Genomic DNA, 16,816 nt, shown 5'->3' on the forward strand with positions numbered 1-16,816 from the left:
ATCCTCGCCGTGTTATGCCGTTGAGTCTGTTTCCCTGTGCCATCCCTGTTGGACTCTTATTTTTGGATTCTTCATTAAATCATTGTTTTTATCTACATCCTAGTCTGCCTGCGTCTTCCCTCACCTCACCAAACCATAAATTATGACAGTGAATGTTGTTGATCAGTTAAATAGCATTGAGGGAAAAAGAAGATTTTTCGTTTTTTAAATAATATTGGGATCTTTATGAGAATTTGAGGTATAGATATTAGGATCCAATAGATGGCAGTAGTGCAACAATAATGGAAATAATGGTTGCAAGCTGCCGTTGAAATCTAAAGAAGCAGAAGAAGAAGAAAGCACCCATTTTCATTTAGCACATGCTAGTAGCAGACAGGAGATTTTTCTCTTCAAACTCATACGCCCTCAGTTCAGTTAAATCTAAACTTGGGAACTTTTTCTTTTTCAACCATAATAAATGTGATATTCAATTGACCTGTTATAACTCAAATTTTGGGTGTCCGCCCCCCTCTGCTGCGTGCTGCATCGCTGTGGAAAACCTAGAGCGGCAGAGATATCTGCAGCTTATAGTCTGGTGCGGCTTATATGTGTATGTTTACTGTGTTGGTTTTTTTTTATTGGGAGGTGCGTCTTATAGTCCGGAAAATTTTCTATCCCCTTGTGTACTCTTCCTTGCTGCCCTGTACCACCATTTCTCTTTCTCTCTCCTCAGTCTGCCTAAAATATCTTCACTCACACCTGCAACCCATCAGCCCAGTTGCTTTGTTCCAGCATTCAACCTCCCAGTATTTAAGCACTTCATTGTCAATCAATATTCACTGGGTTGTCTACTCCTTTCTCTTCCCTGTAATGTCCTTGTGTCTTCTGCTTGACTTTGTTTCGGATTACCTTTTTTTATTCAGATTTTGGCTCTTTTTAATTGGATTCTGATGTTTTCATTACATTTTTAACAGTACTGTACATCTCTCGCCAGATCCATTTTTAAAACACACCCTGACAGTAATAGTTTGTCTTTATTTTAATTAAGCTATGATAAGTTTTTGGAGCTTTTCATTGCATTAAGCATATACAAACCTCAAAATAAATACGCAATGTAAAGCATATGGACCTGTTAAGTTAGGGTTACCTAACCCTGATCCTGCAGAATCATGGGGGGTGGGGGGGTTCATGAGCAGTGGGGTACACCCTAGTCACCAATCCATCACAGGGCAACACAGCACTACCAACCATGCACATTCACACATAAGGGCAATGTTAATAGATCAATGACTTCCATCCATCTTCTGTACACCCTTGTCCCTAGTGGGATCGGCAGGGGTGCTGGTGCCTATCTCCAGCGAACGTTTCCGGCGAGAGGCGGGATACACGCAGGGCAACACAGAAACATACAGGACAAACAACCATGCACACACACACTCCAGCTTCTTCTGTGGGAAGAAGCCGGAGTACCCGGAGAGAATCCACATTTGCAAACTCCATGCATAAAGACCTTGGGCTGGGCATCAAACCCAGGACCTTCTTGCTGCAAGGCAACAGTGCTACCAACTGCGCCACTGTGCAGCCAATCAATGATTTACCAGTCATATTTTCGGAGGAAACCAGAATAACCCGGCAAGAATCAAGACAAGCTTGTAGAGAACATGCAAAGTTGATGCAGAAGCACTCCAAGATGGTATTTGAATGAGGAACCTTACCTTTAAACAAGAGTTTTCACCATTGCACCACCCTGAAGACGTACAGTATATGCCAACTTTAATTTCTTTAATTGGATTAAAATACCATAGGTATTTTAGGATTTTCTTTACTTATAATGACATCAGACTTACATAGTGCTTTCAAGCCTCAAATGATTCTCAAAAACACTCCAGAATCCGTTATTCCAATTCATGCACACATTCACACTCTGATGACTTGCAAGATACTGGATGGTAGCTACAGCTGATAGAAGAGCGGCAGCTATTTCATGACCTTCTGACCAACACCAGCAGGCAATGTGGGTGAAGTGCCTTGGCCAAGGACACAAAATACAGGCGGATGAAGTGGGTATCAAAGCAGCAATCTTCAGATTGCTGGGTGAATCTCTACCATCACACCAACAATATATCAAAAATGTATTTTAAGAAAACAGCTTTTTAAGTGCATATAACCAGTTATGGTCATTGGTGATATTCCAGGTAACCACATTGTTTTTCTTTTCATGTTCACTTAGATGATTTCTGAATTGTTCCAGAAGCTTCAAGATAGGTACATCCAACAGAAGGAACTGAGTTGGAAGATGAAACATCTTCGTCAGCCACCCCCAACTGCTGCTTCACACTTCCTGCAGTCCCTCACTGAACTCACCACACGTATGGAAAGGTAGAAATCACTTTAAATCAGTTCATTTCTACTGTCCCTATGCCAAATAATGTCATCTCAGGGCACAATACAGAGAAAAGAAAGCTTATAATTCAAATTCAGTTTGGAGTTTTATTGAAGTATCTGGTTCAGGTTAAAGTCCACTTATATGCATACCAATTCCATCTGTTCCAATTTGAACTTTGTAAACCCTGAATCAGTAAATAAACTCGCAAGATGCAAGAACATGGAAAAAAAAATACAGAAGGAAAATAATAAGACATCCATCAAACATTTACTATTAGTTTTGGTCTCCTACACTGTCTAACATATTTCTGAACCTTGGTCCTCCCACTCTAAAAAGTGTATTTGTAGTGATTTGAGTTTTTCTGTGTGTTTATTTTGGTTTCTGTGTTCTGTGGAGTCTCTCTCCTGTCCTGTCTACCCCTTGATTAGTTACACCTGTCTCTTGTTTCCCCTGATTGTCTCCCTGTGTATTTAAACCCAGCTGTGTTCCTTCTTTCTTGTCCTTGTTTTGTCTACCATTTTGTCAGTCATCTCATCACATCTAGCATTGTCCTTTGTCTACCAGTTGCTAAAAGGTTGTGAGCCTAGCCTTCCGTTCACTCTGTCCTGCCTGGTTTTTGAACTTTGTGCTTCTGTATCATCATTAAAATCATCATTTTCGTCATTTCAACCTGGGTCCTCGGCGTCTTCCTCACCACCTCTCACCGCACTTCATGACAGTAGTTCATGTTATAAACTTATTTATATTAATCTCACTTAATTCTTTTGGTTTAGTGATGACAACTTACTTTTTTGTGTTCAGCTATCTTAAGTTACAAATATTTAACTTAAAGGAACTTTTTACTTTAACTTGACTTGAAACAATTGAGTTCAATGTCAGTTTTGTATCCTACGTCTGACTAACTCAGTTTATGTTCGTCTAACTCAATATATTATGATCATCCAACTAAATTCTTTAAGTTTATCCAACTCAATTTACAATTTTTTTATGACTTAAGTCATTAAGTGTGTTTACCATGACAAATTTGCCACTCTTACTGAAATCATTTATTTTTTCCTAATGACTAATTTAAAACTCTTTGACTAAATTCTACAGAAAGTCAGCACAAACTTTTAAGTTGTTCCAAACTAATAAACTAAAATATCTTAAATTTCATTTAAATATATATGTTTTAACATGTTTTAGTTTTTCAAAGATCCTGTACACTGAAAAAAGAAAAGTTGAACCAACTTAATTGAATTGCTTAAATTTTAAATAATTCAATTAAGTTTATCCAACTGAATGTATTAAGTCGGTTTAACTTAACAAATTTAAGTCAGCCTTACTCAAAGCCATAGTTAGTTTATTTTCCCTCTGGCTCTTGGTGAAAGTGGACGCTTTTTTCCTCTGCTTCTCTCCCTACTCATTCTCACCTTGCTTGCTCTGTCTTTGTGCTGCTTTTTTTGGAGCCTTTCGTTGCTCATTAACCGAAACTACAAATTATGGATCTGGTTAATTGGTCTCTCAATGCAATTGATCAAATTTTCTCAATGAGAGAGCCCACTTGTCCTACTTGTCCCTGCAGTGGGACAAGTGGGACACATACCACTTGTCCCCAGAAGGATATGTCCTTGATTTATTTGGATTCATGATGGCTTGATCTCTGCTGCTTGGAGTTGACGGACTCCATATTGACTGGCATATTGACAAATTTGTGATGGATTGGACCGACTAGCAAACACTCAGACTGACATGCTGTGGGACAAACTCGGGACGCTAAAACTCACTAGCGGAATGGAATGGATCTTGGAGAAGTTGCTAGTCCCTGCCTGGTGGGAACCACCATGCTAATTTGAATGATTGGAATGAACAGAGATGTACTGGTTGAAACTCTAGGGTAGATGGAAATTTTAAGTCTGTTCAATCCAAAGAAAATTTGTTTATTCTGAATCTGGCTCTCTTGTCGGCGTTAGCTTGCTGGCTATCTCAAATCTCCTGGAGTTTATGTAAACAAACTGCTCCTTCCCATCTCTTCACCCCTCCCAAAGTCACCCATGGAATCGAATGGCTGAACTCTCAAGGACTTGCTCTTAGATAATACCACCTCATCAGAGACTTTTTTGGGAGAACAGGCTGTAATGAGACATCTACATACACATCATACATGGCTACAGACAAAACACACCCTCTGACCTCAACATCTTTGCCAGGATGTCTGTGTTATTTGAATGTTACTACTTGTGCTATTTCTAGTTGATGTGTCATTTTTGCCCTGTCTGTCTGTGTAGTTTATTATTTTTAGAAATTGTGGAAAACTCAATACTTTAGACCAGTATTTAGCTTATTATTATCCAGAGAAAGTCATATTAGTCTATCCAGAGAAACTCCTACTAGTTTATAAATTATGGAGTACTTATGCTTGTAACAGGAGCATCTAGTTTATAACCCAGAACAGGAATCAAAACTATTAGAACAAAAAGATCCAGAGGACCTATTATTATTCTGCCTAATAACCCAGAACATGAACATTTAGTTCCTATACTTACTCAACCCAGAGCAGGAATTACAACAAACCCATAATCCAGAGAAGTTTGTTTATTTAGAGAAACAACTCATTACCTTTGATTAACATTATCAGAACAAAAATTCAGAGAAAAAATTTCCTTCTAATTCATGTAAGGCACTTTGCATTGCCTTATTGCTGAAAAAGTGCTACATAAATAAAATTACCTTACCTTACTTCAAATAAAGAAGTAAACAAATAAAGGATCTGTGTTTTTTAAAGGGTGAGACAGGACAGTGGGTAATGAAAGAGGAGGAAGACATGCAGCAAATAGCATCAGGCCCAGAATCGAACATACTATGGCCCCGTTGAGGACTAAGGTTAATTAGTCTGCGCCACCATAGCACCCTGGATGGTACAGGATCTGTCCCTGTTGAAACTTGCATCACGATGTCAAACGTAGGATATGAACAACATGGCATTTGAAACTTAATTGTTTCAAATAATAAAGTAAAATGTTAAAAGTTAAAAATTTGTAACTTTTAAGTTAATTGAACACATGAAAGTAAGTTTTCATAACTAAAGCAAAAGAAATAAGTTAGGTTAATCTAAATAAATCCATCAGATTAACTACAGCGCAAATACACTTTTGAGAGTGCACTCTAATGATGGTTATATTGTACTGAGTTGGATAAACTTAGTAAATTAAGTTGTATAAACTTAATTGAATAATGCGTTACCACTTGAAGCAATTCATTTAAGTTGGTTCAACTATTTTCTTTTCAGTGGGGAAGCAGCATACACAGAACATTCACAGCATAAATCAAATCATGAAATCAAAAAATATTGTACATACTGTTGAAAATTGTGACTACTTCAACACCGATGAATCAAAATGTGCCAATACACGGAGCAGAAAATCAGCCAACACAAAGCAATCAGACTTTACTTTTTTTATTCTTTTTTAGCGCTAAAAAAGGAGACGCTTACCCTTACAGACTAGGTGAGAACGTGACCGAGTCTATACAGATCAAAAACGGGAAGATTCGTTTACTATACTAAGGCTGCACCCAGTGGTCATCTGATGTCTTACGTCAGTTTTGCATCCACTAAGTTTCTATTTCCTGGGAGACGGGAGTCTGAGGAGTTTCTATAGATGCTACAATTACAAGGGCCTTTGTGTGAAAATATGGGAATGTAGTGTGTGAATGCATGTGAGTGTATTTGACCTTGATAAGCGCCTCAACAATACAAACAGAGCATACAATTTTAGCAATACAAACAAGTTAAAACAAGTAAGATACCATATAGATGTGTTGGCAGATGACTTCTGTTAGAGAAAAAACACTTATCTAGAGTCTGAGTGAGAAGAAATAAGAAATTTATTAAAACCTCGCAAAGTGAATACAGAAATACAGAGTCAAAGAGTCTGTCAAGTCTGCTCCGACTTAACAGTGAATTCTGGCTTCCTTCTGGTCAGAGAAGAAAGGCTTTATTAGACTATAAGTGTGAATCCTTGATTGTTATTTTGATAGTTTGATAGAGGAAAAACCTCTCAGACTCAGGAATCACCTCACACCAGATGTTGGACTGGATTTTATTTCAATGTCATTTGTGAATGTTAGAGCCTCATTTTCAACAGTGGAGCTATAAAGCTTGAAAAAGGTTATTATTTTGGAGAAAGACTCAACAACATCAATATTTCCACTAAATAAGAAGCAAAGAAATAGTTTGATAGAGGAAAAACCTCTCAGACTCTGAGCTCAAAGCAAGATGCCAGAGAGCAATAAAAGTTTTTTTTNTATAAGTAGAAACATGTATAAGCCTGCCTGCCATTCAGAATTACCCATTTACTTCATGACTTCAAGAAACTGAAGTCATGAAGTAAACATAAAATAGCAACAGTTGGGCTTCATACCCAACTGTATATGCCCACATGCATATGTACTAAATTTACTTTTATTAGGACCAAGCAGTGAAAGTGCTGCAAAGGTCTATTGTATCTCTAGGATTTCTTGTCATTCTTTTCTGCCCAAAAATGGAAATTTGAGGGTCTAAACATATTCAAAGACTCACCAAACTTCACCCAAAATCATCCCCCATCTGAAATGTAACTTTTTTAATGTGATCAAAAAATTAAACTAAATGGAATTAATTTAATGGCCAAAATGCTCTACACTGTCAGATAGACTATATGTTGTAGAGATCTTAAACTTGATATGAAGGTAAATCCCCTTCAAGTCAAGAAAAAAAGTATTTTGAAGGTATGTTAATGGATATAATAATGTTCTTGGTGATGTAGGCAGAAATAAAATGTATCTCTATGTATAAAATGTGGCCCATTGTATCTCTAGGATTTCTTGTCATTCTTTTCTGCCCAAAAATGGAAATTTGAGGGTCTAAACATATTCAAAGACTCATCAAACTTCACCCAAAATCGTCCCCCATCTGAAATGTACATAAAAACCCAACAAAAACAAATATTTTTAGTACATGTTATTATGTGTCAGAAGAGGGCTTAGGAAAAAAAAAGAAAAAAAAAAAAAAGAAATTTGACCAAAAGGGCACTTTGTGGCAAGAAGTAAAAGGCAGGTGCTTAAGCCTCCCTAGCACCCCCCCACTGCACGTGCCTGAGTCAGTGTTACGTTAATCCGTGTTTACCCCATCAGATACGGTTCCCCCTGGGTCTTCTTGCCGCTCCGCACCGCCCAGGTGGCAAAATACGCGCCAGGGTAGTCTGGAGTCCTGAGTCCCATCCTCGATTTGCTTGTCCCATTTCCTTCTCTCCCACTCCTCTCTCCCTGCCCTCTTCCTGTCGGATTGCTGTCAAACAAAGGCAACTAATACCGAAAAAATTCTTAGAAAAACAAAAAAGAATACTGAAGTAATGTGCGAAGATATAGCATGATGTCGGGCGTTTTTATTATCCAACTTATCAGCGTTACCCTGCGTTAAAGCTTCTGCTATGGAAGTTTCATTGATCAAATAATGAGAAACTGTTTCAATAATAAGAGAAAGATTAATATTTGTCTTTAAGTTTCTTTACGCAAAAGCGTTCAAAGACCCTTCTCGCTGAGCGCAGTCAAGAAAAGAGCGCTGAACGACACACATCACATCGTTATATAGTCACAGCAAGGAAAAGACCCACCCAAAGTCTGATCTTATCTCTATTGCCAGATGGACCACAGAGACAATCCTTACCCCCACCTCATGAACTATCTCTCACCTCTTGGAGGAGATGATTTTATGGCAGGAAAAAACGGACGGCGGAGTCCGGCGACGACAGGCGCTTAGATTCCATAACAAAAGTAGCAGAAAAACCCTGTAAATTCTAGACTCTAACAGGTAAAAATAGTGCACAAAAATCCATGTAGGACGGCGAAGTCCTAGCGCAAAAATTCGCGTGACAGGTGGACGGAGCCTGGTGCTGCAAGGTTGGAGACCTTGTCCTGTTAGGCGATGGGGCCTGGAAACTACCCGTGTTAAACGGACGGCGGAGTCCGGCGACGACAGGCGCTTAAATTCCGTAACAAAAGTATGTTTTTATCTTTTTTTTTAAATCTTTTTCCTTTTTTTTCTTTTTCCAAAATCTTTCTCTTTCTGACTGTTTATTCAATGTCACATGCTGTTTTTAATTTGTTTTTTAATAATGTAAAGCACCTTGAAATGCCTTACTGCTGAAATGTGCTATAACAAATAACATTTGATTGATTGATTTGATTGATGTGCGATCATCAGTATCAGTCTGTTTGAAAAGCAAAAAAAAAAAAAAAAAGTCAGATCCGACCCCAATTTTTCGAAGTCCGGGATAATGATCTGCTTCTTGCATAATAGACTTAGTAAAAGCTGGGTTTTTTAATCAATATTTGATGTGAATATAGCTGATAAAGTCTCTAAGTTGTTAAGCGTTTTACGCTTATGTCACTATGATGTCACCGCGACTAGTAGGTGTTGACTTGACTTTTATTATGTTGTAGTCAACCTTAAAAAATATGAAGTCATTCAAACCCTAGTAGGAAGGGGGATCCTGATAGAGATTTTTGGTATTATCATTTTGTTATTACTTTAGTTCATATTCAGTCTAATGTTAATCAGTATTATTGTGATTTTTAGTTTAAAGTGTTTTCTTCCTTATGTGTGTATAAACTGACCTGGAGGTTACGACTGACTGTTTCATCTTCATGTGAGACAGTTAACTCTGTGTTTCCCAGACCTTAATTCTTATCAACCAGAATACCTCCTAACTGCCTGTGAGCAGTCGTATTTTGTCTCTTGTTTATCCTCCCTCTTTGTTGACAGTTTGACCTAGAGCTGAACTGGGCTCAGATAGTAGATCAGATATCACACCTGGAACTGAGTTGCTGGTTTGTTTAGGTTAGAAGTTTTACGACCTTTGTTGTTCTTCCTGACTGCCCCTTTTGGTTGTTCTGCTTGACAATAAAACAGGGGCTCGCGTGGAAGGAGATCAGAATTCTCTGTGAACGGCTGATGAGGTTGTTGATGGAGAGTTCTCCTTTTGCAAAAGCTTTGTCTATAAAATTCATATACGTTGTCTGTGGTCTTTTTATATAGGTTCGAGAAAAAGTACCTATCAGATCCTGAATCAGATTCTGTCTAAGGCCCCATATTATCTTGGGCCAGCACTGCTTGAAGAGCTCGAGCCACCCCGCTGTGTATCTCTCTGCTGTATTTGAAAGAGCAATAGGAAGATGTAATTTATGAATCATTAGCAGGGACAGACCTTCAGATAGGCTTTTCTGATTCCTGACTGTTCAGTTTGTAATAAGCTCGACAGAGGCTTAACTCAAATAACTCAAAAAAGGGTACCTGGGGCATCAAGGATAAAAGGGGCAGAGGCTCAAGCCTTCTCCACTCTTTACCCTCTGCGTGTGCCTTGTTCAGTTCTTTTTAAAGTCACTCTAATTTTATTATGTTCCTTATGTCTAGTCACTCTTTAGTGTTAGATTTCCTAACACTCAAGGAAATCTAACACAGTCTGGAAAATACCTAAGTAGATGGAGTAATCACAATCAGCGTACCTGCAAGATGCAAGATTTCTCCTTTATTAACAGGAATTGGCACAAAGTGGCACAAAGACCCTCCCTTTCCCAATTGGGGGATCAGTTTACAATTTATTGGCAAATCACAAACAGTTGTGTCTCAGATTTCAAGCAGTGCACATTTGGGAGAGTCACATTCTATTGACTTTCTAACATCAAAGAGATTGGGCTGACCACCTGTGCGCTGGAAGATAATGGGCATCTGCAGCATTACCATTTGGCTGTGGAGTGTAAAAGCAGAAAAACCTATAAGAAGCCAACAAAATAACATTATCAATACTCCAAGGTGGGCCAGAGATAAAACTTGAAGTTGGAACCATATAATGGTATTGAGTAAGATGGCTGAAATCCTGTGTCACGAGTTTAGACTGCTGTTTGGGGATATTGTGCCTACATTAATGATGAGTCTTTTAGCATTTGGATGTGATCTAATGATATCCAAGATTTGTTCAGGATATCTGTGCATATCACACTTTTGCTCTCTGACACTAGGTGTGTACCTCAGCTTTGACCTGGAACGTATGACATTTCTGGTGGTAGGAGGGGGATCACACAAATAGCACAGCAGAGTGACAGCCTTGCAGTGGTCACTGATGCCTGAGCTGGGTCAATTATTACTGTGTCCATGGAATTCTTTGCATCCTGTTTCCTGCAAAGAGAAGAAATTCTGAGCTGTAGTTCCTTTGCACTAATTCAGATGTTGCAAATAACAGACTGGGTGATACAGAACGTAATTTCTGCTCTCATACAATGGGCACAGAAAATATTCAGACCCCTTTAAATTTATCACTCTGTTTTATTGGACGCATTTGCTAAAATCAAAAATGTTCATATTATTTCTTATGAATGTACACTCAGCATCCCATCTTGACAGAAAAAAAACAGAAATGTAGAAATTTTTGAAAATGTATTAAACAAGAAAAACTGAAATATCTCATGGTCATAAGTATTCAGACCCTTTGCTGTGTCACTCATATTTAACTCACATGCTGTCCGCTTCTTCTGATCCTCCTTGAGATGATTCTACTCCTTCATTGATTGAACTTGATTATTAAAACTATGAACTGTCTAAGACCTCATAGCTCACAGTGCATGTCGAGTCAAATGAGAATAATGAAGTTGAAGGAACATCCCAAGGAGCTCAGAGACAGAATTGTGGCAAGTCACAGATCTGGCCAAAGTTACAAAAGAATTTCTGCAGAACTCAAGACTCCTAAGAGCACAGTGTGGCCTCCATAATTTTTGAATTGAAGAAGTTTGGGACAACCAGAACTCTTCATAGAGCTTAGCTCAAGAGATGCAGTAGAGAGAAGGGAGAAAGTTCCACAAAGTCAACTATCACTGCAGCCCTCCACCAGTCAGGGCTTTATGGCAGAGTGGCCCGATGGAAGCCTCGCCTCAGTGCAAGCAAGACATATGAAAGCACACAGTTTGCCAAAAAAACACATGAAAGATGCCCAGACTATGAGACATAAGATTCTCTGGACTTATGAAACAAATATTAAACTTTTTTATGTTAATTTTAAGCGGTATATGTGGAGAAAACCAGAAACTGCTTATCACCTGCCCAATACAATTCCAAAAGTGAAACGTGGTGGCAGCATCATGCTATTGGGGTGTTTTTCAGCTGCAGAGACAGGGTGACTGGTTGCAATTGAAGCAAATATGAATGCAGTCAAGTACAGAGATATCCTGAAAGAAACCCCTTCCAGAGTGCTCAGGACCTCAAATGGGCTGAAGGTTCACCTTCCAACAAGACAATCACCTGAAGCACAGAGCTAAAATAACAAAGGACTGGCTTCGAAATAACTCTGTGATCATTCCTGACTGGCCCAACCAGATCCCTGACCTAAATTAAGCATATCTGGAGAGACCTGAACATGGCTTCATCATCGTTCACCGCCCAACCTGACGAAACTGGAGAAAATCTGCACTGAAGAATGGCTGAGGATCCCCAAATTCAGATGTGAAAAACTTGTTGCATCATTACCAATAAAACTCATTGCTGTACCAGCTTAAAAGGGTGTTTCTACTCAATACTGAGCAAAGAGTCTGAATACTTATGACCATGTGATATTTCAGTTTTTGTTTTTAAAGAAATTTGCAAAAATTTCTACATTTCTGTTTTTTCTGTCAAGATGGAATGCTGAGTGTATATTCATGAGAAATAACATGAACTTTTTTGTTTTTAGCAAATTGCTACAATGAAACGGGGTCTGAATACGTCCCATACCCATTGTGAGTAAGCAGGAATTATTTATATTTCCTCAATTTTTATTTGGCAAAAATGTAGCATTCGTTAAGAAAGGATTAAGTTCAGAATCAGATAATACTGTCTTTATCTTGATTTAAATGTTATCCTTCTAGCTGAGAGACTAATTCAAATGTTCTTTTTGCATTCTTAGATGCAACACTATCATCATCCGTTGTCTGAAGCCAAATTTTGTGAAGGTAAAAATTATTATAATATAAAACATTTCCATTAGCTTCTGCTGTACAATCAAAATGTACACGGCAACATGCCTTATAACTGGATATGGATGTGCTGAGCCTAATTGTGTGAAGTAACTCAACTTTGTTTTCAGGTTGTTTCATTTTTATTGCTTTTTAATTGAACACTGTGAAAATGCTAAATCTTAAAAGCAACTGTTATGTCTCACATGGGAAACAACAGAAGCTGTTGTGTTATACTTGTTATCACAAGTATAAATTGAATTGATCACAGCAAGGAAATATAGAATACAAAAGATTTGATAATTAAATAGCCATAGTTTTGTAAGCAACAGAATTGATGAGCTGTTGAAATGTAACTAAGTGCTGTCTCCAATGTGTGTTTTGTCAGCTTCCTGGGATCTTTGATGTAGACTATATGTCTCTTCAGCTGAGACACTCAGGCGTACTGGAGACAATTCACATCCGAAAAGAAGGTTTCCCTATCAGGATTCAATACTCATGCTTCATTGAGAGGTACTAACACGCACATACACCAAACCTGACTACAGCATCACCTGTGATCATAGCCATAAAAATTGAACACTGTCCATTGAGGTTGGTAGAAATTTGTACCTTGTTTGGTATCTTTAAAAGAAATATCTACACCCTCAACTACAAAACAAAAACCCATATTTAAACTGGAAACTTTGGCCAGTCAAAATTGTGCAAACTAAAAGTACAGAATAGGTTTACTCACATTTGTTTAATAATTTGAGTTGCTTTAGTGATATTGGTAAAACAACCTTGTTTTCCCCACATATTTAAATATCACATCAGTGACTTAGACCAAGCAGTCATTTGAGCTATGTATATGAGCCAAGTCAATGATTCCCAACGTGGGGGAGGAAAGGGGACACCCATCCAGCCGTATCTCTGATACAGTGGCATCAGAGATTGCAAGCTGGCACATAACGTCATCTTATAAGATGACGTTATGCCATTATAAATTTATACAAAAATTTATAAATTTTTGTATAAATTTCTGTGAAATTCATACAAAAATTTCACAGAATTGTTTGTATAAAACTCTATTGACTTTGAGATTGATTTTATCACAAAAAATAGGTCACTTCTCAGCCTAAGTATGCAATTTGAAATAGAAGCTAAGTGAAACCAAGATTCACTTAGCTTCACTAAGTTCACTTAGTTTCACCAGCATGAAACTAAGTGAACTTGGACAATCCCAAAATACTAATCATCATGACATTATTGGTGAAACTCAGGAGTATTTTGAGAAAAAAAAAACAGTTCTCACTTTCAAAAGATCCACAGACATCAGAAAAGTCTTTGAAAAAATCAGAAGAAGAAGAATTTATTTTATTGTCATTGTCAAAAAGACAACAAAATTGCAGTTTCAGTATAACCATCCATTACACCACAACATGGGTGGGGAGAGGAAATAATTGGCTGAGGCCTCGCAGCCCAACAGGCGCCGCCTTGCAGAGGAAATAGGAAAAATAAGAAAAACATCAGGTAAGGAGAAGAAAAAAAAAACAGCCTGTCTCACACTCTGCTCTTTGAAGGCAGAGTTTGAGATGAAGAAAAAAACCTCAGCACATAAGAACATATAAACACATACAGTACAGACAAAACAAGCCTGGTACAAGGAGGAGATGTGACATGCATATGGGTCTCATGTGAGTTATGTGTGTGTCAGACCATGAACCCTAACTGAAGCACGTGATTGTCTGTGATTGTCTGTGTGAGTATGACGTAAGAGTTCACCACCAGCTTATCAGTTCAGGGCCCACAGATGTTCTCAGGGAAAGGAGGGCGGGGGAGCAGCAGAACAGAGCCTTCTTTGGACGTAACAACTAGGGGAGGATAGCTGGCCAGCCAAGGCCAGCCCGGGGAGCCAGATTCTGATAGCAAAAATTTGTTTAGGTCAGGCTGACATCAGTTTACTGCCTTTCTTGGAAGTCTCGCTGGTGCTTCTCAATGGCAAATCCAAACAGCCAAATTTAGGGTCTCCCGCCTGATCCAAGCGAACAACGTTCTCCAAGGTCACACCATATCCATTCTGAGTCCCAGATCCGGTGCCCGGCCACAATTCAGTTCCAGGATTGAACCCAATCTACAGCTCAGCTCCTGTATCATGTCAGTCTGAGTGTTGATCGCTCTGCAGATCCCATCAACCGTACCCGGCAGCCTTGAAGTGGCCAAAACGGCCGCTGGCATCTTACGAAATTTCCGATAAGCCAGGTAGCCGCCAACTTCTCTAAGCAGAAAACCTGTTATCATAAATCCAATCATGTACACATCTTCAACATCCTCGACTGACAGCGTCATCAGACACACGGTCTTCCACTTCCATCCAGAATCCATCGTGTATCCAGCGAAGAATGTCCCGTTGGGACATGAGAGTTCCCCTTTACCTGGTTTCCCAGTGGAAAAAATTTGATGAATTGCGTTGAGAGACCAGCTGACCAGATCCATAATTTGCAACTTCGGAAGCTATTCAAAGAAGACTCTAAAAACACAGGACACAGACGCTGAGCAGGGAAGATAGGGTGGGCAGGGAGACAGAGAAAGTGCGTCTTCCTCCTTCAAAAGACAGAACAGAAAAAGTTCAGAACAGGTAGCAAATTGCATAAAACCACACATAATTTTTTTGATTATTTGCTTTTAAGGCTAAAAAGAGCTTATCTAACCCAGCTGCCTGAAATTTGGGAAACTGATATATGGGGTGCTTGCATGGGATAAAGTGAAAACTGTCATGCTTCCACAAAACACTGTGAAGGATAGAATTGAACAAATAACTTCACCCTAAGGGGGCACTGCCCTCAACTACAAAAACAAAAAAACAAAACCTAAATGATGAAATGATAACATCAGATAGGATGAGGGGGAAAAACATATATGTTGAACAATACCTCTGCACAACAACGTATAAACAAATTAAGGATGGGGGACCAGTGAGTTTAGGGAGGGTGTGTTTATAGCCATGAATGGTGTATGTGTGTGCAACGTGCTTAAGTCCCTGTCATCAGCATAAAGATGAAACCAAATTAGTAACTTCTCCCAGGTCAATTCGATTCCAAGCAAGCTCCAGAGCTGACCTGTGAATCTCTGCAAGAATTCCATCCAGCTTGCGGCTCTGCTCCCAAGCTGGATGTTAGTCTGACCATTCACTAGTTGGCCCAAACCATCACACTGGTCAGGTAACTTGACAAGGGCCGAAACAGCTTCCAACATCTTCTGAATTTTCCGAAATGCCAAGTAGCTGCCAACTACAAACAGCAGAAATCATGTTACCAAAAGTCCAAATAAATACAAATCCTCAGTGTCTTCAATGGACAAAAACGACAGACACATTGGCTTCCATTTACTCCATGTATCCAATAACACATCCACCTGAATATGACCTGTCAGAACAAGCTGGTTCTCCTCTGCCCAGTCTTCCTGTCAAGAAAATTTGACCACTTGCATTAAGAGACCAATTGACAGAGATCCTTAGCATTGCAAACAATGGGTAAGGAGGAATTTAACAGGCAGGCAAGGCAAACAAGCTGATGTAGCAACCTGCAGTGCAAGGAAGGTGATCAGCTTAGTGTGCACGCTGGAATACTGGGTGGAATAAATGTGGATGAGAGAGTAGCAGACTCTTCAGCAGACTGAAGCAGCCAGCCAGCACTAATCATACATCTTTACCCACAGAATTTATCCAGCAATCCCTGCTTTTTGAGGAATTGAAAAGCTGCTTTGTCAACATGAATGAGCATTTGTCAAGAGAAACATGAGTGATGGAGTGCTATATTTCCACTATCAAAGACATGGAACACCTTGGCTGTTGAAGATGAGCTTTGTGATCTCCAAGCTGATTCTCTATAGAGTGAAAATAGTCTCAAAATATCTGTGCGTGTGTAAAAAGATTTGTGCGTGTGTAAAAAGATGTGTGTGTGTAAAATGTTGTGTGCGTGCCTAACAGGATTTGTGTGTGTGTAAAAATATCTGTGCATGTGTAATACTGGATTTGTAAACCTTAAAAATAAAATAAACCTTCTCCTACGCCTATACATGTTGAAAAAGTACACAAATCACCTGGTACGCACACACAAAACTGCATTTACACACAGATCTGGTTATGAGTGCACAAGTATTTTTGAGACTCATTTCACGCTTCGGCGAAGCTGCCAGATTTGTGTGTAGATGGTGCATTTACATGCTAGTAAAAGCTGGGACATCCGAGTTTTGCTCTGAGTGTAGTGTTTTTATCCTCTGACGTTTCTCACTGTGCTTGTGCCGAAGTGGCAAATACTTTAGTTCGTGGAAAACGGAATATATCAGAACTTCCTTTTAATATCCTAAAATTATTTTTAGACATATTGTGCATTTTTGAGCGGTACAGGAGACTAAGTGGTCTGAAAAGCGACCACTGGGTGGCGGAATGGTTCGCTGGTTGGAAAAATAGCCAGG

At 39.0% G+C, this 16,816-nt stretch overlaps 1 protein-coding gene across 1 annotated transcript in view; it reads left to right on the forward strand.

Annotated features, from left to right (window-relative positions):
- The first annotated feature begins 2,151 nt into the window (after positions 1–2,151).
- The window catches only part of LOC107834453 (myosin-2-like), a 38,011-nt gene continuing 23,346 nt past the window's right edge, over positions 2,152–16,816 (forward strand). Inside the window, exons 1-3 of the mRNA XM_016665880.1 lie at positions 2,152–2,358; positions 12,313–12,358; positions 12,750–12,874. Of these exons, the coding sequence (XP_016521366.1) occupies positions 2,210–2,358; positions 12,313–12,358; positions 12,750–12,874 (320 nt within the window). The 5' untranslated portion in view covers positions 2,152–2,209. The remainder of the gene's footprint in view (positions 2,359–12,312; positions 12,359–12,749; positions 12,875–16,816) is intronic.

The sequence above is a fragment of the Poecilia formosa genome, unplaced genomic scaffold, assembly GCF_000485575.1.
Source record: "Poecilia formosa unplaced genomic scaffold, Poecilia_formosa-5.1.2 Scaffold629, whole genome shotgun sequence".
NCBI lineage: Eukaryota > Metazoa > Chordata > Actinopteri > Cyprinodontiformes > Poeciliidae > Poecilia > Poecilia formosa.